The following is a 26,758-nucleotide window of genomic DNA, read 5'->3' as shown; positions in this document are numbered from 1 at the left end:
CCCAAAATTTCCGAAGGCAAGCTGTTCCTTTGGTTGATTGCTCTCACTGTCAGAAAATTTCTCCTTATTTCCAGGTTGAATCTTCTCTTGTTCAGTTTCCATCCACTGTTCCTTGTCTGGCCTTCAGGTGCTTTGGAAAACAGCTTGCCCCCCTCCCCTCTGTGGCAGCCCCTCAAATATTGGAACACTTTTCATGTCTTCCCTGGTCCTTCTCTTCACTTGACTAACCATGCCCAGTTCCTGCAACTGTTCATCATATGTTTTAGTCTTCGGTCCCCTAATCATCTTGGTTGCTCTTCTCTGCACTCTTTCTAGAGTCTCAACATCTTTTTTATAGTGTGACCAAAACTGGTTGCAGTATTAGTATTCTAGGTGTGGTCTTACTTAGGCTTTATAGAGTGATAGTAGTACTTCACTGAACTTCCAACAGCTTCTAAGCAACTGGTCATAGGACTATCTATAGGGGACTACAGATGAGCTATTCCTTCTCTTTCCAGCAGCCCCCCTTAGTTTCATTGCTGGTTGTGTGAAAGACAGATGTCTCACATCATAAAGTAAAAAATAGAAAGAACTGCCACTGGAAGGACTGAGCAGTCCATCCTTTCTCCATGTACCTTCTGTACACTTACATGTATTTAAATCTACATTATCTAAGGTAACTGCACAAATATGCTGAATATACTGAAATGGCCTTTCACTTGAAAACTAATAATATACTATATTATTTTGATAAAACTGTTTCTTCAGATGGCAGTTTTGCTATTTATCTTGAATTGTTAGACAGAAAATATTTTTGTTAACTGTTATAAATCCAATTTATATGCTATAATGTGGTATTCTTGAATTGAGAAGTTATAATAATTGGTAGATCATGAAATACATTTCAATTTACAGTGGCATTTAATAAGTTGTTTAGTAAATAAAATACAGTCTGCCCAGAACATGTAATTTAAATTATTTCAATTAGTATTAGATTTTTGGGAGCAGGGAATAGTTATCCCATGGAAATGTTGCAATACTGTATAATTAGATCAGCAATGTGCATTCACCAAAATACTCATTTTTGTGTAAACTTGTCTTAGCAAGTTTGGTTTGATACTGATCTGGTTTATGACTTGCAGTTGTGATTTGACTTCTTGATTTTAGCTTAATATACTATGAGAACCCAGCAGTCTGTGCAAAAGCCCTTTTAGCCATGGTTCTGTCTGTTTGAGCAGAAGCTGAGGTCCAAGAAGACCCCCATGCTATGAGTCAACTCAATCTGGGGTTGTACAATTGTGTCCAGAATTAAGGGTTGATTATGTTCCAATTCAGTTGGCTTGAAATCCACAGCCATTGTGTCTTGCTAGTTTCAATCTGAATGTGCTTTTTGCCATCCCACTCTTAATACTCTTTAAGGACTGAATCAGAGTATCACTATATCTCCTTTCAGACCAGGAGTGGATAACAGTATTATCAATATATTAATGACACCTGCTGACAGTTGATCTCCCCCAGCAGCTTTTATCCCCCCACCATCATTGATAGGAAGCAGCTACTCAGGAAGAATAACTGCAACTCAGTGATCCCAGTCCCAGTCCTTATATCACATCCAGGAAAATATCATGATCCTGGTATTGAAAGCCACCAAGAGATTCCATAGGACCAGAGGGCTGAAACTGGTCTTCTAATAGAGCAGCCATTATGGCTTTTGTTCCATGACTAGGCTGAATCCTTGGTGATCAAGATCCAGATAAACAGTTTTATCCAGGATTCTCTGTTGATCATCTTAACAATTATTAACTGTAAAGAAAAATTTGCAGACAGTATTATATTGTTGTCTAAAATAGCTAGTTTACTGTGACTATTGTCTACACCAAGTATTTTAGTCCCTTACTGCATATTTTCTATTATAAATATATTACTTGTCAAATTGTTCAGTTAATGTAAGCATCTGTGGATCATTGGCCAATGACATTAGATAAATATTTTTGCTGCCTTCAGAGATCAAGCAATAAAAATTAATTATAATTCTTATTGGGATCCTTATCTGTTTTTCTTTGTGGATGTTCTCTAAATCTTTTTATAATATAAAATATCTACCTTGGGACAAGTTTACTTTTTTGAAAAAGTGCCATATTAGTGGATGCTGATACAGAAATCCAGTTCTGTTTGATTCACAAGTTCAGACTTCTTAACTGGAATTGCTTTTGTCTGTTTCATCTTTTAGTTATGCTTAATGTTTTTGGTGTTTTATATTTTTGATTAGGATATCTTGCTCATTAACCTCATCATAGAACACATGATTTGTGATACAGATCCAGAACTTGGAGGAGCAGTCCAGTTGATGGGCCTATTGCGTACTTTGGTGGATCCAGAAAACATGCTAGCTACTGCAAATGTAAGCAAAAAATAAATACATTCTTATGTTATGTTTTTTCTGTTAAAATATTAAAGGAATAGTATGCCCTAAGTAAAAATTGGTTTCTTTTTATTCTATAGAAAACAGAAAAGACAGAATTCTTGGGATTCTTTTATAAACACTGTATGCATGTTCTCACTGCACCATTACTGGCCAATACTACAGAGGAAAAGCCTAGCAAAGGTGAGCCTTCAGGAGGTTTTTTTCTACTGTTGTTTCTGAACCATAAAATTAAAAAGTGATGATTGCATATAAGGAAGAACTCCACTATAAGGATTACTGTGGTATCATACTCTGTTACATTCCTATTAGGCTTTGGGTCATAGACCAGTCTATCCTCATCTGTTCCCATTTTAAAGTTATTTGATGTTACAGCTCATTTAAATGTATTTCACTCAAGCCCAAATTTCTTGCTTATAAATGTGAAGTTTATTTAGCTCTTTATTTATATCTTAACTCTATTCTAAAGATAACTCTGCCAGTAAGAAAGAACTTAAGAAATAGAGATGAGGAAAAAAAAGTTTTCCTTCCTTTTTTAATGGTATTAAATTCCATAAAGTATTTGCTTTACGTGCCTAAAAATTGAGAGGAAAATTAAGTGGTACAATACTAGTGCGTGTTTATGTTTATGTTTAGCTTTTGTAGGTAATAAACTGTGAGCTATAAAAGGACATCTGTTGAAAATAATGGAAATGTATATCAGCAAATACATTATTTGTTTTGCTTTTAGATGACTTTCAGACTGCCCAGTTATTGGCCTTGATATTAGAGTTATTAACTTTCTGTGTAGAGCATCATACATACCATATAAAGAACTACATAATTAACAAGGATATTCTTCGAAGAGTACTAGTTCTAATGGCCTCAAAGCATGCATTCTTGGCACTATGTAAGTACGATGTAGTGTAGGCCTCTGCCTTTATGTATTCAGTCTTTTTAGATGTTTCATTTGCCTGTTATTTTGAATGAAAACAGAAAACATGAAATAAAACATAATTTGTGTTGTTTTTTTAATAGTACTGTGTGGTACTTAGAAATTCATATCTAAAAGATACCCCTGAGTACAAATGTAGTTTCAGTCTGTGGAACCTTGAAGAAGGCATACCTTTTCCTAGAGTTACGTGGTTTCCCTGTACAATTTCCTGGGGAACAGGTGTTGTAGCCAACTGTTTTCATATAATCTTAAACACTTTTGGAGATTGAATCCAAAGTGCTGCATAGCCTTATTTTTTTCCCCTAATTTCTAGATATAAGCTTATTAATGCAGAGGAAGGAAAATATTCACAAATCATCATGAATGGACCTCAGAATAATTCACTAGAAAGTGTTATATTACAAAAATACCTTGTATTTAAAAATTTGGGTACAGTGAGAGTTCCAAGAATGTATAGACAAACAATATCAAAACTTAGACTCAAAAGAATAGATCTGTTAGTTACATAGACTGCTTACCTATGTATTCCTAACAAAGGTCTATACAGGTGCTATATATAGATGACATTTTTCATATTGTTATGAGTGGTATACTATAAAGGATAGGGAACTTGATATTGAGATGCTTTGGAATATAATTTGCAGATTTCAACTATTGACCATAGTGATCAGACTGATGGGACGTTGCTAGAAAGGCCCAAGACTGCTTGTCTTTGTTCTGTGTACTTTTGCTGTTCTTCTTGTTAGTGTATTTCCAGTTTCAACTGAGTTTGCTTCTTTGCTTTTTGATATAATATTGCTATGTAAGTTAAGAAAAGGTCCTCTATCTACAGATAAAATAGCTTGTAAAAAAAATTAATTCACTCTTCCCTTCATTTAGTCCATCAAATCCACTTTGCAGAGTTGGATGATATATCAGTGTAGAATTGGCAGAGCATAAGAGCTACAGATAGAAGGAGATAGAGAACTTCTCATTGTACAACTAGAAATCAATTTACACAATATTACATGTCTGTTATATACAGTACTACTTTTTGACAACACAGTCTACAAAACAAGAATAATCACAAATGTCTTGACCAAAGAATGGGCAGTTTTTATTCATTAGTATTATAGTTTTAGTAGCATGACCAGTTGTAAAACATATGTTTACTAGACACAATAAATGAGGTTATACACAAGCATTTTTAGAAAATAAAGCATGATTTTTTGCAGTTCAGTCTTTTTTGGAATTTTTGTCTTGTATCCAAACTTTTAAAAAGGTAAAGAAAGCATACTGCTGAATTTCCAGTATGCTTTTTTTTTCTTTCTTTTTTAAAATTCAGAATAGGGGGTAGAATTTCAAGAAGCACTGAACTGCAGAAAAACATGCTTTATTTTCTAAAAATGTTAATACAGATTTTATATAAATAAAAATGCTGCCCAGTTCTTTAATTAAAAGAATCTTAAAATGTTAAGTCAAATGAAATATATCTGTGAATATGTAGGAAGTTGTCTGCAGGTACAGGGTTACCTGTCTATGATATAATCCTAGGACTTTTTGTACAAAGATGAGTTAAAATAGCTGTTTTCAGTATTGAAAATATGTATTTTTTCCACTAGGTGCCCTGCGTTTTAAAAGAAAAATAATTGGATTGAAGGATGAATTTTACAATCGCTATATAATGAAAAGTTTTTTGTTTGAACCAGTGGTCAAAGCATTTCTCAACAATGGATCCCGCTATAATCTAATGAACTCTGCTATAATAGAAATGTTTGAATTTATTAGAGTGGTGAGTATTTCTTTTTATAGAGGAATGAATGTTGATACTTGAGATTAAGTGAAGGTGTCTTGTATGTATTCATATGGAGGGAGAAGTTCACAAAGTCAGAAATATTGGAGATTAGGAATAATGAATATTCCCATAATATTGATTGTGATAAAATTATGAGACTTTATATGGATTCTTTGAGGAAAACATTCACAATCTCTTTTAACTAGAAGTAAGATTTATGGAAAAATGTCCATTAATCGTTATTATAAAGACAGTGGCTCAGAAATACACAAATATGTAAAAATGGAAGTCCACAATTTATGTGAATCAAAAGATTGTGATTAATCTTTTGCCACAAAATAGGATTCTGTAACATTAGGTCAGGAATATAGAAGATAAAGAACTTCATTTGATTTTATACAAGGATCATTCCTGATCTTTAGAGAAAAATAATGTGTTGGGCTAGGGATTAATGGATTTGGATCATTTGCCTTCAAGAGATCTGGGTTGGTGCTGCTTCCAACAATTTCTAGTTAGTATTCAGTTTTTCCACACACGCAGTCTTAAGCAGATAAAAATTGCATTTATTCTACATGATGGTCCTAGTATTTTTTGAATTATTTTCTAAATTTAATCTCACATTGCTTTAAAAGTACTGAAGTCTTTGAAAAGTATATTTTCTTTTATTTCCTTATGGAATGACCACAAGACCATGTAATTCTATGAATTTTAATTTTGCCAAATTGGAAGTTACCCTGTAAGTGGAATGTAAACGGAATGAAGATAATTCTGATCTAGTACCTCCTCTTCTGATCATCACTGACACATTAGGAAATAATGGTATTTAAGTTAGAGGCTTATACATTTTTTAAAAAAGTACATGTATTATCAGTTCTGGATATATCAGTTAAAGATTCTGAATTAGAAGTGGATAGATCTCTGTTCTAGCCCTCACTTAAGTACAATTTCAGTTGAGTGGTTTTGGACCAGTCATTATCTCTCAGCCCTAGCATAGAAAGTGGAAAACCATCTCAGAAGATATTGGCTAACCACTTATAAAAATGAATTGGAGCCATAGGCTCCTTTCTGCCTCTGCAAATAGCACTTTATGTTGCCATGACATTCAAATGTAGTATGACGGATTCTTTCAAATAATTTGTTTTAAATTTCTTTTTTCAATTTGTTCTGCTTGAAAGAATTACAGAATGTTAAGATTAAATGACAAAGTAAAAACATACTATGATAGATGGACAGTTTACAACTATTCCTCTTCAGTGCAGTAGACCAGGTGTTTTTTGCAGTGATAATTATATTTATGTGGCTTATTATATGCGTGAAAGACTACCTGACTTATTAACAGATCAGATATGCTCTATTATATGTTTTTGAGCAAAATTGTATAGTTTTTAATGTTTTAAATGGATTAAAATAACTTTGTTTTCCAGGAAGACATAAAATCCTTAACAGCTCATGTAATTGAGAATTATTGGAAGGCACTAGAAGATGTAGATTATGTACAGACTTTGAAAGGTTTGAAATTACGTTACGAACAACAAAGAGAAAGACAAGATAATCCCAAACTTGACAGGTTAGTGCATTATTATTATTGTTATTATTATTATTATTATATCTTTGCCTGTTGAAAATTTACTGAAAAATAGAACAAGATTCATACTATGGTTATTGAAATGTCTTTTCTATGGACAGTTGAATGATTGTTTATTTTGAAACAGCAAGAATGAGAGTGGTGTAATAGATGCACTATTTTGGAGATATGTTTTAAGTTTTAAAAAAAGGATTTTACAGAAAATAAACATATTCCATACATTTGAACAAAATAAATTTTCTATATGAATGTTGCAACATCAATTTATATTATTCATTGCCAGAAACAAAACTATTATATAATTTACTACCAGTATGATGCTATAGGGTACTAGATGCATATTACAGGCAAAATTTATATATATACCATTCATTTGACAGATCCTCTTCAGTCATTCAAATGATGTAGATAATGTAGTAGAAATCTGTGAGAAAGTGAAAAATTGATGAAATTTAAGCACAATCTATTCGCTGACTTAAGTTGCATGAAAAATGCCTCTGAATTCCCAGATCTGACTTTGAGTAGTAGATACTTCCTTGAGGCTGCTAGGAGTTGGTTTATGTGATGGGTGTCAAACTCGCAGCATGATGTTGCTGTCATGTGATATTTCATGACATTTTCCCCATTCATGGAGCTGAGGTGAGTGTGGCCTATGCATGATTTATCCGGGCCAGGGGCCACCAGTTTGACACCCCTGGTTTATGTAATGTCTGAAACTAATATGTTAATTTGATCACAATTAGGCTTACTGACTTAGGAGACTGTTCTTAACAAAATGTTAAATACATATGAAAAAGTAACATGTTGAAAATATAGCTGAAGTGCTTTATTTTTGAATAACCATATGTTTGCGCAGTGACTAAGTAACTAGGTCAGAAATGATGTGTCACATTAACATGTTCACCTCTTTTTCATTAATGTCTGCAATCTGGAGTTAGTTTATTGGGAAAACATTAAAGTAGTTGATTAAGTGTGTTCTAGAAATATTAGAGAATTAAGATTCAGCATGATACTCATTCTTAGCAGTGTACTTATATTATAACCTCATTACAAAAATATCTTTTTATAGCATGCGATCCATCTTAAGAAACCATAGATACAGAAGGGATGCAAGGACCTTGGAAGATGAAGAAGAAATGTGGTTTAACACTGATGAAGATGATATGGAAGATGGAGAGGTAGTGGTACCACCCGCGGATAAAACTAAAAACGATGAAGATATGGATCCTATAAGTAAATTTATGGAAAGAAAAAAATGTAAGTAACTTGGGGGAATATGTTACTAGTTGCCAGCCTTATCTCCATCACTAATCCCCCTGGTCATCATGAGATAGCAAAGAGCAGGTAAAGCTGCAAGGAGATGTTCAGAAGTTAGAAAAGCCTTTAGATCATTTGGAGGACCATCTGTCTCCTGTTATTTCAACTCATTTCACAAAATCCGACAGGGTAGTTATGTTCCAGATCAGTGCTTTTCAAACTTTATAATTTGGGGATTCAAATTATAGAATTTCCCAACCAGCAACAATTAACTTCCATTGTTCAGTTGCTAAGTTGTTTCCGATTCTTCATGGATCATAGCATGCCAGGCCCCCTTGTCCTCCACTGTCTCTTGGAAGCAATGTATAATGTATTGGTTAGCATAAATTATCAAGGAGAGAACCAACCTAAGTAGTAGTAAGGAGAAGTAAGGAGAAATTTCTTGACAGTTAAAACAATTAATTAGTGGGATGACTTGCCTCCAGAAAGGCTACTCCAACACTGGAGATTTTTAAGAAATTTGTCTGAAATGGTATAGATTTCTGCTTAAACAGGGGATTGGGTTAGAACTCCAAGGACCCTTCCAACTCTGCTATTCTGTTATACTATTATTGTCAAGATATAGCTGTTATCTAATGCCAACTTGGATTTGCTATTATTTTTAGATCTGGTTATAACACTGTTCAATCATAAAAGCAAGAAAAACTTGTCTGAATTAAGTTTATCTAATTGTTTTTGGATAATACTGTGTTTCTCAGGAAAAAAAGGCTGGGCCTTATTTTCTTTTTTTTGAAATTTTATTGGTTTTTAAAAACAAACATAAACAAAACAAAAAAACATCAAGCTATCTTCCATAGGTATACATACAGTGTGCTGGTTGGTTTACAAATTGTTTTGTGCTTCCATTTCATAGTCTTCAATACAGTTACATTACATATAATTTCATATTGTCAATCAAAAATTAAATATCTTAGTATCATTATTAATCAATCATTTGACTATACTTTTATTCATTCATGTTTTACAAATAACCATAATTTACTTAGTTTATTTTATAACAGTTCATATTATCATCCCAAATCTATCCTACAATCATTTTGTAGATATAATAAGAAAAGAATACCTCTTTATATATTTATTATTTTCTAAAAGTCTACATATTTCATTACTGTACTTTATTGTCTAACCATTGATAGAAAAGACCCCAAATTTTATAAAATTGTTTATCCTCTTGTTCTCTAATTTCAAATGTCAATCTACTCATTTCAGCACATTCCAATATTTTAATGATTTCCTCCTGTGATGGTATTTTCTCATTTTTCCAGTTTTTAGCAAATACAATCCTAGCCGCTGTTAATACATTTACAGTCAGGTATTTCAAGTCTTTACTATATATTTCAGGTAAAATTCCCAATAAAAATATCTCTGGTTTCAAGTCTATATGTTTTTTTGTCATTTTTTCCAACCACATGTGGATTTTAGTCCAGTATTTTTTAGCATCTGCACAAGTCCATCGCATATGGTAATATGAGCTAGGTGTCTGATGACATTTCCAACATTTTTTGGATTTATTCTTGAACATTCTTGCTATTCTTGTCGGGGGAAAATGCCACCTGTAAAACATCTTATACAAATTTTCTTTATATGTTGTTGCCATTATCATTTTATAATTTTGAGACCACAATTTTTGCCATTTCTCTAAATCAATCCCATATCCAAAATTCTTCCCCCAAGCAATCATAGTTTCTTTAACTTGTTCTTCTAATTTAATTTCTAATAAATATCCATACAGTTTTTAATCACCTTTTCATCAGTACCTGTCAAAATCTTATCTAAGTCAGTCAGTTTATCATAGAAACCATCTGTTTTAGAATCTTTATCATATCTTGAATGTATTGCGCATATGAAAACCAATTCATCTTTATACCTTGTTCCTCTAGTTTTTGCGTAGATTTAAGTCCACCCTTTTCATTCAATATTTCACCATATCTAACTGTTTGTTCCTTTTTGTATATTATAGGATACGAAAATGCTTCAATAGTCGATAACCAGACTGGAATTTTCAAATAACATTGTCTTTTAATCTTCTCCCAGTTTAACCACAGAGATTCCCGTATATAATGTCTTCTAAAATACCCCTGTGTTTTAGTTCCTTTGTACCATAAAAAAGCATGCCACCCCAACAACAAATCATGTCCTTCTAATGTCAACAATCTAGTATTTCTTAGTGTTATCCATTCCTTAACCCACATCAGATTTGTAGCTTGGTAGTACAACTCCCAATTAGGCAAACCAAATCCTCCTCTAATTCTAGCATCTTGCAAAAGTTTTAACTTTATTCTCGCTTTCTTACCTTGCCATATATATTTCAACACAATTTTATTTAAATCTTCAAAGTAGTCTTTTCCAAGCCTAATTGGAATTGTTTGAAACAAATATAAAATTCTGGGTAATATATTCATCTTGATTGTTGAAATTCTCCCTATTAGTGACAGTTGTAAGTTTTCCCATTTCGCCAAATCTAGCGCTATCTGCTGTTTAAGTTTAATATAATTATTCTCTTTTAATGTACTACATCTTGCTGTCAAATATATCCCCAAGTACTTGATCTTATTCGTGACCTGAATTTTCAATAGTTCTTCCTTTTGTCTTAATAGCATATTCTTTGTCAAAATCTTTGTCTTATCTTTATTTATTTTCAAACCAGTCACCTTTCCATATGTCTCTATCTTTTCTATCGATTTTGATGCTGTTTCTAAAGGGTCTTCTTGCAGCTTAAATTCTTCCTTTTTGATTTTCATTCCTTTTATATTCTTTTCATCTCTAATATTTCTATTTAACACTTCCAAAATTAACACAAACAACAAAGGTAATAGTGGGCACCCTTGTCTTGTCCCTTTTCTTATATTAATAGAGTCTGTCAGTTCTCCCTCTATCATTACCTTTGCCGTTTGCTTATAGTATATAGCATCTATTGCTTGAATAAATTTTCTAGCAAAACCCATCTGTTCCAACAGTAATAACATCAATTGCCAATTCACATTATCAAATGCCTTCTGTGCATCTAAAAATATCAGGGCCATTTGTTTTTCAGGATGTGCCTTGTAGTATTCCAAAGTATCCAAGATTACTCTCATATTGTCTTTAATTTGTCTCTTTGGCAGAAATCCATTTTGATCAGGATGGATAAAATTATTTAAATATTTTTTAAGTCTTTCTGCCAATATTGAAGCAAAGATTTTATAATCTGCATTTAGTAGAGAAATGAGTCTATAGTTCTTAATTTGTAATGGGTCGGCCTCCTCTTTTGGAATAAGTGTAATATAGGCTTCTGACCATGATTTAGGTATCTTCTTTAACATAACTTCATTCATAACTTCTAGCAATGGAAGATTCAATGATTCTTGTAATGTTTTATAAAATTCTGCCGGAAGTCCATCTGGGCCTGGTGCCTTTCCATTATTTTGCTTCTTGAGTGCTTCAGTTAACTCCATCATCGTTATATTGCTTTCTAACATTTTTTCAGTCTCTTTAGGTATCTGAGGTAAATTAGCATTCTGTAAGTACTGCTTAACTCTTTCCTCATCAGTATTCTCTTGCATATATAATTTCCCATAGAAGTTTCGAATGATTTCCTTCTTCTCTTTGCTACCATGGCAAACTGGGCTTTGGTCATCTATTAATTGCAATATTTTCCTTGATTCTTTCTCCTTTCTCAATTTGTATGCTAACCATCTACCTGGTTTGTTTGCGTCTTCAAAGTAGTTCTGTTTAGCACCTCTAATTTTCTGTGCTAATTCTTCTTTTTCTATTTGTCCCATTTTGTGTTTAATTATATCCATTTTTAGTTTGATGTCCTTTTTCTGTGGCATTTTCTGTAGCTCTTTTTCAAGTCTTTTATGCTCATCCTCTAGGGCCTTAGAGGCTAGCCTTTTCATAGTATTCTTTTCCTTGTATAGTCTATTATCAAGCCTCCAATATATGCCTTCATTGTATCCCATACATTCTGAATTGATGTATCTTCTTTTTTGTTTTCTCTAAAGAAAAAAGCCAATTCCTTCTCCATCCACTGTGTGAAGTCTTTTTCCTTTAAAATAGTGTTATTTAACGTCCATCTAGATCTACTTTTTTGTCCTTTCTATTTAATTGTCATTGGATTGTGATCTGCCCAAGTACTTGTTTCAATATTTATTTCTTGAATATAAGATATTAATTCTGTTGACATCCATATCATATCTATTCTGGACCATGATAAGTGTCTATTTGAATAGAAGGTGTATTGTTTAATTTTAGCATTTCTTTCTCTCCATGGATCTTTTAAGTTTATTTAAAAAAAATTTTTTTTAAAGATTTAGGGAGAGTCTTTCTGTTTTGCTTTATTGTTTTCTGTGTTGTATAGTCCAATTTATTGTCTACAATTCCATTAAAATCTCCCATCATAACTATATTAGCATAGTCCAGTTCAATTATTTTCATATGTAATTTTTTGAAGAATTCTTCTTGTTTGTCATTCGGAGCATAAATTGCAATCAGGAGTGTTTTCATATTATTGTCCATTATTTCCACCATTAGTATTCTTCCATCATCATCAGTATAGATCAATTTTGCTGGGGTGGTCTTTTAATATATAAAACCACTGCTCTTTTCTTATATTGGGTCAAGGAAGTAAATATTTTCTGTAATTTTGGCTGTACCAACAATTGTTCATATTGTTTTTTAATATGTACTTCTTGTAGACAAATTATATCAAATTTTAATTTCTCTAATTTATGAAATGTTTTCCTTCTTTTAACGGCTGAGTTAAGTCCATTTATATTAATTGTAATCAATTTTTTTTCTTCCATGATTATATTTTATAGTTAAGTTTAGCAGCTCTCGTAGATCTTAGTTCACGTTGTTCTTTGGCTTCCACCTTTCCACCTACTGCGCCTTCTTCTTTTTCAGATGCCATTTGGCAGTCCTCTTGGAATTCAATTAGTGAGATCTCTTTTTCTGCCTCTTCCTCTTTCCTTCCAAAAAATTCTGTATAAAATAATTCCGCTTTCTCAATTGAGTCAATTCTATGTCTCTGTTCTTGCCATGTGAACATTAAACCTTCTGGAATCAGCCATCTATAATTCACGTTTTAATGGCTTTCTTTGTAAATCTAATGTGAACTTCTCTTGGTAAGCTATTTCTCATCGCATATCTTGTGAAAACTCGATAAACCTCATCTATTCCATCCATCATCTTCTCTTGAGTTATTTCCAAAGCTTCAGCCAGTATTTCTATCATTATCTCAGCTAGGTTTTCTCCTTTTTCTTCCTCTAGGTTTTGGAATCTAAGATAGAATTCTGATCTATCCATCTCCCATCTCAACATACCACTTTTATCTTGTTCAACCACCATTAATCTATTATCAATATCTCCAATCTTCTTGTCTCTTTGTTTATCTTCTTCAATTTTTTGGAATCTCTCATCATACTTCAACATCATTTGTTGGATGTTCTCCACTTTTTCATCAGTTTTCCCTGTTCTTTGTTCAATGTTCTCTGTTCTTTGTTCAATGTTCTCTGTTCTTTGTTCAATGTTCTTTGTTCGATGTTCTCTATTCTCTTTTCAATATTCTCTGATCTTGCTTGAATATTTTGAATTCCTTGCAAAATCATCTGCAGTCACTTTTTCTTGTTCTTTTTCTTGCTTTAACATTGTCTGTATTGAACGTAGTCCTCCAGTTGGTGGAGAGAAAGAAGTAGAAGTTGAAGAATCAGGAGCTATAAATTTCCTACTCATTTTAAGCAATTCAAAATCTTCAGGTTCTTCTAAACCTTAATCCAATTGTGAAGTAACCAATTATAGTTCAAAATAAAAATAGTAGAAAAAAGAAGCCCAATAATAATAATAATAAATGGGGGAAAAAAGGGAGGACAAAATTTCTTCAGGTTCTTGTATACCTTAATCCAATCAGTAGTTAGATAAAGAAAAAGACTTAAGAAAAAAAAAGGGAAAAAAAGGAAAAGGAAAAATTCTTCAGGTTCTTCAACACCTTAATCCAATTGAAAGGTCTCAAATAGAAAAAAGTGCATAAAAATAAACCAGAAAGGTAGATGAAAAAAAAAATACCAGGAAAGGGAAAAAAAGGCTTTTAAGGCTTTCCCTTTAAAATAAAAAGCAAACGTAGAGATTGGACTTCCAAAAAAAAAGAAAAGAAAAACAAAGACAAGTTCTAACAAAGCCAAAAACCCAAATAGTTATTACAAAAAAAAAAGATTTAAAAAAATACAATAAAGCTGGTGAGGAGGGATAGCACAACTTAGGAAAAGTAAAAAGGGCATACTGGACTTTGTTTGATTATCCAAGGCTCTTATTATAACACTCTTCTCCAAAAACTTATCACCTTTTCCCCCCTACGTTTCAACACCAGACTCCAGCTGTTGATAGAAACCCAGAAGAGCACCTGCAATAATACTCTCCCATGCTCTTCCCTCTATCTTATCAAATAGCAATGTCCTTGAAAAAGAGTCTCAGTTCTTTTTTTCTCAGCTTTGTCTGGTCACAGGGAAATAGAATATTTTCAAGCCTCTAGTTGGCAGTGTTACAAAGTTTCTTTGCTCTCACTTTCCCCCTCCTTTTCCGAGCAGGATATAATAAGAATTAATAAAAAAAGAAAAGATATTTAAAAAAATGAAATAACTAAAGGGAGCCTCTAGCCTAAAATATTACAAAATCAAAAAGGAGAAGAAAAAAATAGATATAAACGAAAAAACCAGTCCAGTTTCAAAATACAAGATCATATATAGAAAATTCAGCAATGAGAAAAAACAAAACAAAACATTACTTTGACATTCCTGTTTAAAATCGCCGTTTAATCACTTCTGTCAAAACGTTTACAGATTCTTTCTTTTCCTTAGGGTGCCCTTTCAGGTCTTAAAATTAAAAAAAAAAAGTTCTCACCAAACTGGTACACTCTCTCTTTCTGCTCTCTTCCGTTTCTGAGCTGTCCCAACTTCAGCAGCTTTAATGGCTGCCTCTTTGCCGCTGGCAAGAAGAGCTTCTCCTGGATCTACCAGGGACTTTGCGGTATCCCTGGGATCGACAGGATGCGCTCTTCACTTTCACCGTCTCTTCGGGACGGTTTAGATCCGATAGGACCGTCCAGGAGCAAAGATATCTGCAGCGATCTCAGACCTCCAAGATAGCATGCTATATTGTCGCGACGCCAGCTCCACCCTCCCGGCCTTATTTTCTTTTGACCCTCAAAAAAACAGCTAGGCCATCTTTTCGGGGTGACTTAATCCCCCCCACACCCTCATCTAGAGCGCCCCGTGGGCAGCCACGCTTCACCACCAGCTGCTCCTAATGGCCAATCATGGCGGAGCGCGGAAAATTCCCTACCTCCGCCAAATGCCTTTGCTGCAGACCTGGGTTTGGTGCTGGCTGCAGGCCAGATCAACAGGCAGACGGCAGTGTTGATGTCGGCCTCAGTGGCGGCGGGACACTTTGCACCGATGCCGCTTCCTCCATCGCTTTCCCTTCTGCTCTTGCCGCGGCTTATGCCGCATTCAGACTCCTGCCATTGGGCAAGACACAGAGGCCAGAGTCCCTGCTGGACAGTGTAGCGTGGCGGTAGTGGAGAAGTGGCCTTTCCAGCGGGTAGAGGAACGGTTCGAGTGCATTCCTCCGCCAGCAGCATTTCAGTCACTTCTCGGGCAGGGGAACCAGCTCTGTAGCTTCCACAGTTCCTGCCGGTGGTGGTGCCTCTCTCGCCAGTGCCGTCTCCAGTCACGCCGCTGCTGCCGCTGTTGTTGGAGACGGTGCTGGTGGGAGAGGCGCCACCGGCAGCGGGAACCATGGAAGCTACGGAGGTGGCTCCCCCACCCCAAAAGTGGCTGAAAAGCTGCCGGTGGAGGAATGCGTGTGAACCGTTCCTCCACCCTCTGGAAGGGCCACTTCTCCGCTATTGTCACACCGTGATGTCCAGCAGGGACTCCGGCCTCTACGTCTTGCCCAATGGCAGCAGTCTGAACACAGCATAAGCCATGGCGAGGGCAGAAGGGAAAGTGAAAGCAGAAGGGCGGCAGAGGAAGAGGCAGCGGTGCAAAGCGCCCTGCCAAGGCCGACATCCATGCCGCCACAACCTGCCTGCTGACCCAGCCTGCAGCTAGCACCATACCTGGGTCTGGCGGGGGTAGGGAGCTCTATACACTCCACCTTGATCGGCCGTTAGGAGCAGCTGGTGGCAAGACATGGATGCCCACGGGCCACTCCTAATGGCAAGTTCCCCCTGCACTTCCCCCCATTTTGCATGTTTTAAATAGGCCTAAATTTGGGGGGAGGGGCTTAATTTCACCTCATGCCTAGAAAACATGCTGGGCCTTCCTATGGGGGGGTATATTGTTGGAGAAACACGGTAAATAGATATTGATGTTATCAATCTAACAAATAAATAGGTATTATCTATAGACAGAATAACTATTGTATCTGTTCAGCAATTCTTTTGTGAGTCACTTTCAACAATGAATACAATATAAATTTGTAATAAATGAAAGTAATGCAAAACATATCAGTCAGCAGTACTTCATAAAACAGGTAAAAGAATAATTAAAAGTTTTCAGCAGAGCTAAATTTTAGTCAGTTAAAGTTCTCAGATTTAAAAAGTTTTGGAAAATTTAAAAATCTTCATCTAGTACTGTAAAACAGTGTAAAAAATTGCTAGGCAAGCCATTCCACTGAAGAATATTGTTACCTACTTGGTAGATTTGTATTTCTGCATTAGTTGTTACTTTTACCTACTCACAACCACATAATGTATGTAATAGTGCGTAGGTATAGATAACAACTAATGTCCTTTCCATCTGGGGGAAAGGTGGTGATAAAATGTCATTAAAATAAGCAAAGGTACTTCACTAATGTGATCAGATTATATCTTTATCCTATTTACTTAATAGTCCAACTTGTCACAGCAGTACTTGTTTTACATTCTAGTTAAAGAAAGTGAAGAAAAGGAGGTCCTTCTGAAAACTAACATTTCTGGTCGCCAGAGTCCAAGTTTTAAACTTTCCTTCTCAAGTGGTACGAAGACTAACCTCACCAGCCAGTCATCAGCAAGTAATTTGCCTGGGTCTCCTGGATCACCAGGATCTCCTGGATCACCAGGATCTCCTGGATCAGTTTCTAAAAGCACATCTCAGATGGCAGCTATAACTACAAAGGTACTTCTTTTCATTTAATCTGATCACATATTATATGTATATTTATATCAGTATTATGTTTTCCATATTATTCAATCAATCCACACGCTTTATTGGGCAAATAAAATTGTTATTTGTTTGAACAGAGTTTATGTTTCTTTTTCAAGTTTTGTATCTACTTCATAATTATCTGCTTTAAAATAATTATTCTTACTTTGTGTCTGGTTCCCCTTTATTGCTTTTTATTAATCATGTTGGAAATGTAAAAAATAATTCAGGCGTTTCCAATTCCTGGTCCGCGACCCAGTGATGGGCCGCAGCCCATTGAGAACCAGAAGTGGTGGGCAAACACATAAGCGTGAAGCTGTATTTATGAAAGTGGCACGTGTGCATGAAACCTTCCCCTCCCCCCACTCCACTACCACCACGAGTCCATCAAGCCAGAAAGATTGGGGACTGCTGGAATAATTGATAGAAATTAATCTCGTAATGATTAAGAGATAGGGGTCAGGGCTTTCTGAGTTCCTTAATATGACGGGTAAAATGCATACTTTTAGAAAACTTACAGAGGATTCACTATGGAGAATTTCACCTGAGGATGCTAGGTGAAAACTGCCCTCCAATTTACTTTCTCCTCACAGTTCTTCAGTCTCCAAATTATCAAAGATATTGAGACTGTTCTATACTTCTCTTGAGATAAATTGCTTCACCTTTGCTTTGGCCTTCCCATATATCCTAATCTACAATAAAGCACTTAAAGAATGATGAAGTTTTATTGGGGAACACGAAATTGAATTGCAAATCATTACCTTTCCCAAAGCTATTTCCCAATAGCTATTAAACCTTTTCAGGAATGTGAGAGATGCAATGATAAGTTGGCATCTATGGGTGGGCACTCAAATGTGCCTTTCATATAAAATATTTGACAAAACATTTCAGACACTTCATATCAGTAGATAGATCATTAGCTGCTTTCATGGAAAACTGGTTTCCTGACAGTAGTCTTAACCCTTTGGTTGAATCAGTCTTATTTGCAGTTCAACAAGAGCAGTGTATTTTCCTGTTGAAATTATGAAAGTCTTCCATAAAAGTTAGGGCTAATATAATTTTTCCTATTCAATAGATCTAGAGTGACCCCTCCATTCTCTCAAGATAAACTGGCTTGCTTTGTAATTTGAACTGTACGTCTCCATTGGTTTTGGCATTTATTCCTTTGTTCTTGGAGACTAACAGTTTCACTGAAGTGTATCTGCCCATCCAGTCAAATCAGATACGAGTACATATACTCCACATTTCTTCCCTTGAATGTTGCCATCTTGTGAGACTTAGGAATCACACTTTTTCCACAGGTTCCCTATCCTGGGTTCCCTTTCCCTGAGATCCAGCAAGCCTCTTGACCTCTTGAACCTCTAGAAAGTCATAACGAGCTGGTTGTTATTCCAAGTACTAGAAGACAATAAAGTTGGACATGATGTAATATATATATTTGTTTTCTTAAGTTTTAGCGGGTATTTATATGTATGGTATTCAGCTTTGTTTGGGTATTTTCCCACGTCATTATAGTTGTGCTTTTAAAGTTGTAGCAATGTTTCTATTCTAACTCAGCAGTAGGCCAGCACCAAATTTTAAACAGAAATGGCTGTGAAAGCCTGACTCACAGACGAACTCAATACAGAAGCCTGATGATGGCAGATGAGATTCTGCCGAAATGGCGCTACAACTTTAAAAGCACAACTATAATGACATGGGAAAATACCCAAACAAAGCTGAATATCGTGTGTGTGTGTGTGTGTGTGTGTTGTAGCAACGTTTCGGAAGAATCTCATCTGCCATCATCAGGCTTCTGTATTGTGTTCGTCTGTGAGTCAGGCTTTCACAGCTGTTTCAGTTTTAAAACATTTTAAAACGTTTCAATTTTTTTTAAAAAAAAACTGAAATGGCTGTGAAAGTCTGACTCACAGACAAACACAATACAGAAGCCTGATGATGGCAGATGAGATTCTGCCAAAATGTTGCTACAACTTTAAAAGCACAACTATAATGACGTGGGAAAATACCCGAACAAAGCTGAATACCATACATGTAAGTACCCGCGAAAACTTAAGAATGTGTGTGTGTGTGTGTGTGTGTGTGTGTGTGTGTGTGTGTGTCATAGTTTTTAGGACATGTTATGAACAGCATTCATTTAGTAATAAAAGGCAAGACAAAAACCTAAGAAATAAATATTCTGAGTTTGCCTTACATGAATGCTAAAGAGACGTCATTGTATGTTTTAAGATATAAACTCAGATTAGACAGAACATGCAGTAGGGTAACAATTCATAATCTTTAAATTTCAGGCAACTTAATTCTTTACAAATCACCTAAACATTTCTTAGTTGTAATAATAATAAAGCCATTTATAGAGTTCCTGTATTAATAATACTTGGTGGTGATTCAGTATGTTCATAATTTCTCATTTAAATACTGTAAACTTTAAATATAATTTAAACATAAATATTGTAATTAAATATTGTAAATATTGTGTTTTACAAGTTTATCAAAGTACTATAGTTCTACATGAAACAGTTTAATTGGTAAAAATTTATGAATGAAACTCAGTTCCATTTACAAATGTTTTTTCATTTTTTCAGAGAGGACTAGTTGGGCTAGTAGACTATCCTGATGACGATGAGGAAGAGGATGAAGAAACTCTCCCTTTGACACAGAAAACAAAGTTAGAGTCTTCATAATGACAAGTATGAAGACCAGTATGGATTATGATATAAACTATGTTTCCGGGTTTCCAGAGTGGGAAGTCCATATTATAAAAATAATAAACTCGAATGAATTACTGTGTATAACACAGATCAACTTTAAAACAGATTTCTGCTAATCAGTGCCAATTTGGCGGAGCAGAAGAGGAAAGACTATGCTTTATGGAAAAACATGCCTTTGACCTCTCCAGCTTGGACCACACATTTGCCCTTTTCTCAGGGAAGGAAATGGAAAATACAACGCCAACAGGGCAGGAGTTTTGATGGTGGAATTCTGGATTGGCTGTTCAGTTGTTACAATCAGATTATGATTTATTGGACCATGTGCGAGATTTTGAAGAAAAGGCTTTTCTGCCATTCTTCATTAGCTAAGAATGCCAGCAGCTTCTTTATATAAAGAGACCTGCCTTTAAAACCACACATTCTGAACATTTTAGTCAAACTTCAACAGATTTAAAAAAAAAAAAACTTTTTGGGGAGGGTTCAACATGTTTCCTCTTTTTTTTAATCTGTTCCCTTTTGCCCTTTAAACTGCAGATTTTTGTTTGGAGATGAGGGATATATCTGTCCCTTAATTAAAAGATTGAATGGAATTCTAGATGTCACTTTTATGTCATAATTTTATTTTTATTTTGCCCCGAGTGTATGCTTGGTTGTTGAGTATATATTTGGGACCATTAAAATTTTTTGATGTAATATAATCTCACTGTTGTGCTGGTACCTCTTTCATATGTGTAATTCTGTTCTATATCACATTTCCTAATGTGTTTAGAATTTTATGGGAGATGGTATAGTTTTTATTGAAAAAGAGCAAATTAATCTTGCCACTATGTGCATATAAAAGCAATACTATTTTGTGACTAAATATTTTATATTAAACTTTACATCATCAACTGTCTTGAAACAATTCAGGGAAATAGGTTGATTTTTTTTACCAGAAAAATACTTTTTAAGTAATCTATAAATATGAAATTAGTATTCCAAAGAGATTTTTGAAATTTCTTAACTCGGAACATACTGGTATGTTTAAATTCAATTTAAAATGGTTATCGAGTACAGTCATACTAACACATTTGAATTTTGAAAATAAAAAAAAATTAAAATTAAGGACTACAGCATTAGTGGTATTTTTTAAAAATGATTCCCTTTGGAATACCAGTTTTAATGTTGCTCATTATTCTGGGCTTATGACATTTTTATGAGAATTCATTCTTGGTAAGAAAGTAAGTTATTCTAGAGAGGAAATAGTTATCATTGCCTTATTGCATACTAGACTAATATCCCAATTAAAAAACTGTTATACAGATATTATTTGAATGCACTTAGGATCCTAGTCATCAAAATACAACATTTTTTCTGTAAAAGCGCAGGTTTCAAGTATGATTTATATCCAGTTTCCTCATTTCTTCAGTTTAGAAGACTTATTCTTTAGGTTAAAACTTCACATAAAATTCCAATGCCCAAGTATTGTGCTTTAGAAAATTGTCTTGTCTTGTTTTTTAGATGTGTTAGCTGCTCAGTTTATATATATTTGCTGTTTATCCTAATAACACACTTCTCCAACAATCCACCAGGGAATAAGACATGCATGTTGTTCCTTCCAGTGATTTACTATCCATACCATGGATAGTTGTGAGCAATGATTGATGGCAAGCACAGGACTGTGTTATTGCTAAATTGATTTCTTCCTAATTTTATCTACTCAGTGATAATCATCTTCTTGTCCTCATGAGATAACTTACATATAGGTAAGGAAGCTATGGTATCGTCAAAACATGAAAACTGAAAGACTGGTTCCAGATTGCCAGAAGAGCATGACAAGGCTGTGTACTTTCCCCTTATTTATTCAACTTACATGCTGACGCTGGATTGGAAGATGAACACTGCATGCAATTTGCATGGGCACAAAATAGACTAGTGATGCCTATGTTCCTTCATAGTTGATGCTACCCCTTATCTCAAGCCTAGCCCAACATTTAGGTTCAAATCTTCACATTCCAGAAAGTAAGAGCTTCCTGCTTCATATATCACAAAGCAAGGAATATTAACTATTTATTTACATCTCCCTCCAAGGAGACCACAGCAGCTTTGAAAATCATTGAGAGATTCCTAAAATATGCTTTTATTTTAGGACAGAATACAAATAATCCTCGCTTACCAAACACATTTGGGATTGGCAGTTCCATTGCTGAGTTGCCAAGCCCCCCCCCAAAATCATCACATTTGTACCCTGGGGTTGTAGGTTTTGGCACGTGTTTGTTCTCAGAGTTTATTGTTTACCTACTGGATGTTTTGTTATGAAACTAGATAACATCTTCAGCAGGATTTCTGGATGAAATGTCTTGTTCATTTATATAGGTCCTTGGTGGTCACTTGGTCTTGTCACAAGGCCGATCTACTTCACCCCAAAATCCCACTGAAGATGTTACCTAGTCTGGTAACAAAACATCCCAAGAGCTAAATAGCAAGCTCAGAGAACAGATCCCTGCCAAAATCTTCTCAGGTATATTGCGTGAAAGAAACCCAGACCCCTATGGCTGAGCAAGGACTTGAACTTAGATCTCTCATCAAAATTGAACACTTTTAAGTGGCCTGCTGTCTCTCTTAGTTGATTTTAGTTAATTTTAATTGACTCCATTCTTTTAAAATGCTGCCTTGCATTTGAGGAGAGAGTTCCTCTGTATGAAACTGTTAATTTTTTTTTAATGAAAGCATAAGTAGAGAGATTTTGACTTCATTTTCCATTCCAAAACAAATATATTTTGTTTTGATATTCGGAAGATGGAGAATAAAATGGTTATCTTAGTTATCTTTCAATTTAGTTTATTACTTCTTGAATATATAGTGTACAAATTTACAGTAAACTCCCATTTTCTGAAAACAAATATAAGATCATGTGGCATCAGGATCTTCTGTATTTTTTAACAAGGGTTACATTATTTCAGGAACTCTGTACTTGTTTATATCACTGAGGTCAAATTTATTTTAAGAACTTCTCCTTTTTTTGGTTTCCCCCAAATTCCTGCTTCTAATCTAAATCAACAAAACAGTAAAAAGGTTGAAACCAGTTGCAAATAGTGCTTGCCCACTGATTACTTGGGTATATGTATAAATGACAAAATATATCAACTACAAATAAACCAGCTTTATTTTTATAAATAGCAATCAGTTCATAATCTGGCCTATATTTCCAGCAATATAGGTTTTTTGCAGATTTAAATATATTTACTTTTAAAAAGTAATAGCTACAATTTTGTCATGCTTGTTAATCATCAAGAAACATTTTATGTGATTTCTTTTTAAATTCTGAAATGGCATGGCTTGCCATCCCTTTAGTTTTGTCCAGCCATGTTCTGAAACCAAAATACTTTTACCTTCCCCCTAGTAAATACTTCTAGAAACGTATGAGCAAGGAAGCTTTTGTTGACGCTTGGAATGGTTGCTGGGAAACAGTCAAAGGCAGGCAATTACTGTGTTGACAATTGGCACATAGTTTATTTCCAATGTTTTCACACAGGAAATTCCTCTCAACTCCAAAACTGTTTGAATATGCCTAGGGAAACAGCAATATCAAAACATCCACATCTAGAGTTAACAAATCTTCAGTGAAAAAACGTTACCACTCAATGGCAGGAAAGCAATTCAGAAAACAATTTGCTTTTTATCTAGTGACTAACTGGATTTTTTCAGCCCAATCTTGTTGTCTTATCCAGTTTTCAGACTTTTTGATTTGGAACAGCACTGAAGCTTGAAGGAAATTTTCATTAAAAAAGGAACAATTGGTTTTAAAAAATGGTGGACACCACTTGTGTTGTATATATGTACCTTTCTTCAAATCAAAAAAATCTATTTAATTCTATACATGTCTACAAGTAAGGTGCATGGTGTATACTAGAAATTATTTCAAGATAACTGCTGATTTGAGGGGTCCTTAGTTTCTCTGAACTTATCTTTTGATTTAATTTATTACTTCTTGAATATATAGTGTACAAATTTACAGTAAACTCCCATTTACTGAAAACATATAGGATCATGTGGCATCAGGATCTTCTGTATTTTTAAACAAGGGCTTAGTTATTTTCTTGCACACATTTTGTTACCTAAACTAAGTAATAGCATCAGTGCTAGCATTTCATTACCTAGTTTGGATAATGAAACATCTGCAAGAAAACAACCAAGCTCAGAGAACACCAAAGACCTCTAATTTCAGTCCTGAAATACTCTCCTTTATACAAATACTCTCCTTTGTGGTGTGTTGATTTTTCTTAAATAAAGGTTTTTATTAAACCTTTCTTAAGGTTTGATAAAATATGCCTGCTAGTGTTTGTAGATGCTTGATCCCCTAGTCTGTTGAACTAGTGTTAAGAGTTTACTTGAATTCCTTTTATATGTACAGTTATGTTCTCTGTTGGTCCTGATACACACACACACAAAATGATGTTCAAGGGGGCTAATAACATAGCATGACAAATAACAAAAACACAAGCCACTAAAGGTAGTGATGAAAGTGCAACAGTTAAAAGTGTTAAAAGCAAACATTTAACATAACAAAGCAACCATTCAGAACAGAATAAGCAAATACTTACTGAAATGGTTTATCCAGCTGAAAGCTATGTTTATTTTCAATCTGGGAGGGGGGGTTGCATCACTTTTGTATTATATGTGTTTTGTTTGAAATTCTCCATTTGCTATGGTCACTAGGATATATTTTTTTCTGACATAACCACTAGATGGTGCAAATATACTACTGCAAAGTGTTTGTTACTTAAAGCGCACCATATTTTACCTTTTGTAAACTAAATCACCATGTTTAAAGCTTCAGTTTCATGATGTATCAGTTTTAAAAACATCAGAATTATATTTATATCAAAGTTGGTAGATCCTATGTATGCAATTGAACCACTTGGTATATCACTACAAAGCCCAAATATTTATGTCGTATAGTTTTTCACTCTTCTTCAGATTTCCAGTAGCTTCTCTCCTGATGTTCATTCTACTAGGAACACAAAGACTGAATGAAATTCGTAGAGACTATTATTAATTTGTGGTGGGAATCTGAAAATTATCCACATTTTTATTTAACAACTTTTTTCCAGACAGACAGTTGTCAAATAATCTCATCAAAGAAACAGCATCAGGAAAAGAGAAATGTAAGAAAAATAATAATAACAGTATGGCTGAGGGTTTCCTATCTACAATGAAACCGAATAAGAGTGCCTGCCAAACTTGTCATTCCTGCCTTATTTATGCATCTCACAATGCTAAACAGTAATGTGGTCAAAGCAACAGACCCCTTTTCTGCTATCCCCTGCTCTAAAATGATGTCAAATTCACGTCATGGCAGTGTCATGTGATATATCAGGATTTCCCCCCTCCCTTCATTAAACCAGTCGTGGGTATGGCCACATGATACATTTGGCCCGTGAGTTTGATAGCCCTGCTCTAAAACAATTTATAAAACTATGCCTTGGAGGAAGTTCCTTTTTAAAAAAATGTCGGTTCCACCAATCAAAACAAATCATAACCTTGAAAATAAGACAGACAATTAGCTGATAATATCTCATCACGATGCAACATAAATGCATTTCCTGATTGTCAATTAGACTACAATTTCCAAAGCAGCAACTATTTCCTGATATGCATACATAATAGTGCCTCTGAAATGTTAGAAGTCTGGCCATCTGGTTGTACTTAGTAGCAATAGAAAAAAATGCAGATTCAAATTTTCAATATTACTGATTTAGCAAAATCTGTTCTGGACTATATACAGTAAGCAGGAAGTGATTTCCTATTTGATTAACATGTATTTATTAAGACAAGACACTATCCTCAGCCTCCAATAACAAATTACCACCTGTTCTATCACTCCTATATAAGATAGGTAGTAGGTAATAATAGTACATTCTATATTAATAAGAAGAAAGCAAGTTATGAAGGCACTTTTGTATACTCTATTATTAAAAACTATTTCTGAAGATAACTACTAGGAAAGAGCTGTGTTACAGACAGTGAAAGCCAAGACAAACGTTCCCACCATTAAGAGCTGCAGTTTCAGCAACAGTTGTAATCTGCATTCTCCATCACCCTCCCTAAATTTATTCCTAGGACTGTGGAGTTTAACTCCTCTATCTAATTCCAATTCACTTGTCCACTGTAGAGTTGTAATTGCAGGAATGTTCTTATCTTGGATGGCAAACCCCAGATAAGGAATGTTTACAAGCAATTACAACTCAGGCAAACCAAGTCACTAATGTAAAGGAGGATTAGAGAGAGGAAGTAAACATGTTCGACTTTAACTAGAGATAATTAATTGTATTAATTACTATGCTAAACAGTAACGAAAGTTAAGCAGAAACCAAAGTTAACCAATGTTAGAGGATTACTAAAAATGTGTATAAATGCAAGACTAGACTCCAATTAAGTTCATCATGATTCATTTGATCATGATCAAACACCTCGACTGCCTCGTCATTACAACAGTCCACTTTTTACCCTCTTGCGCTTTGGGCGTTTTTGGCATCAGTTCATGTTTAAACTTTAAGCTCAATAGGGAAGCCTAAAAAGCTACAGCGCCGTCGGCAAAGGCCGTTAGTTAGCACGGAAGCAAAACATCCTGGAGCGCCGAAGGACGACACGGGCGGGAGGGTGAGGTCTTCGTCTGCCATGGTAGCTTTTGTGCTGAAAACGAGCCTGGGCGACCCCTCCAGCTGCTGCCAAGAATCGTTCTCTTTTCCCCTGGCCTTTCTCTGGTCGCCCGGGGTCACCGGCTGCGCAACGGGGCTCGTCCCTTTCCTCTCCGGACAGAGCGGACTCTTCCTCGGCTTCCCTCAGCGAGGCCAGCCAATTCAGAGGTGCCAGCCACGGACGCCGCGCTCCCCGCC

At 34.9% G+C, this 26,758-nt stretch overlaps 1 protein-coding gene across 1 annotated transcript in view; it reads left to right on the top strand.

Annotated features, from left to right (window-relative positions):
• PPP4R3A (protein phosphatase 4 regulatory subunit 3A) overlaps positions 1-20,784 on the top strand; it is a 36,776-nt gene extending 15,992 nt beyond the window's left edge. Inside the window, exons 8-15 of the mRNA XM_026713135.2 lie at positions 2,249-2,380; positions 2,482-2,584; positions 3,132-3,290; positions 4,937-5,106; positions 6,534-6,676; positions 7,764-7,951; positions 16,916-17,142; positions 19,755-20,784. Coding sequence (XP_026568920.1) covers positions 2,249-2,380; positions 2,482-2,584; positions 3,132-3,290; positions 4,937-5,106; positions 6,534-6,676; positions 7,764-7,951; positions 16,916-17,142; positions 19,755-19,853 — 1,221 coding nt within the window. The 3' untranslated portion in view covers positions 19,854-20,784. The remainder of the gene's footprint in view (positions 1-2,248; positions 2,381-2,481; positions 2,585-3,131; positions 3,291-4,936; positions 5,107-6,533; positions 6,677-7,763; positions 7,952-16,915; positions 17,143-19,754) is intronic.
• The last annotated feature ends 5,974 nt before the right edge of the window (positions 20,785-26,758 follow it).

Source organism: Pseudonaja textilis, chromosome 1 (genome assembly GCF_049901715.1).
Source record: "Pseudonaja textilis isolate UNSWEBS1 chromosome 1, rPseTex1.2, whole genome shotgun sequence".
In the NCBI taxonomy this organism is placed as follows: Eukaryota; Metazoa; Chordata; class Lepidosauria; order Squamata; family Elapidae; genus Pseudonaja; species Pseudonaja textilis.
This window is presented reverse-complemented; position numbering and strand designations above follow the sequence as displayed.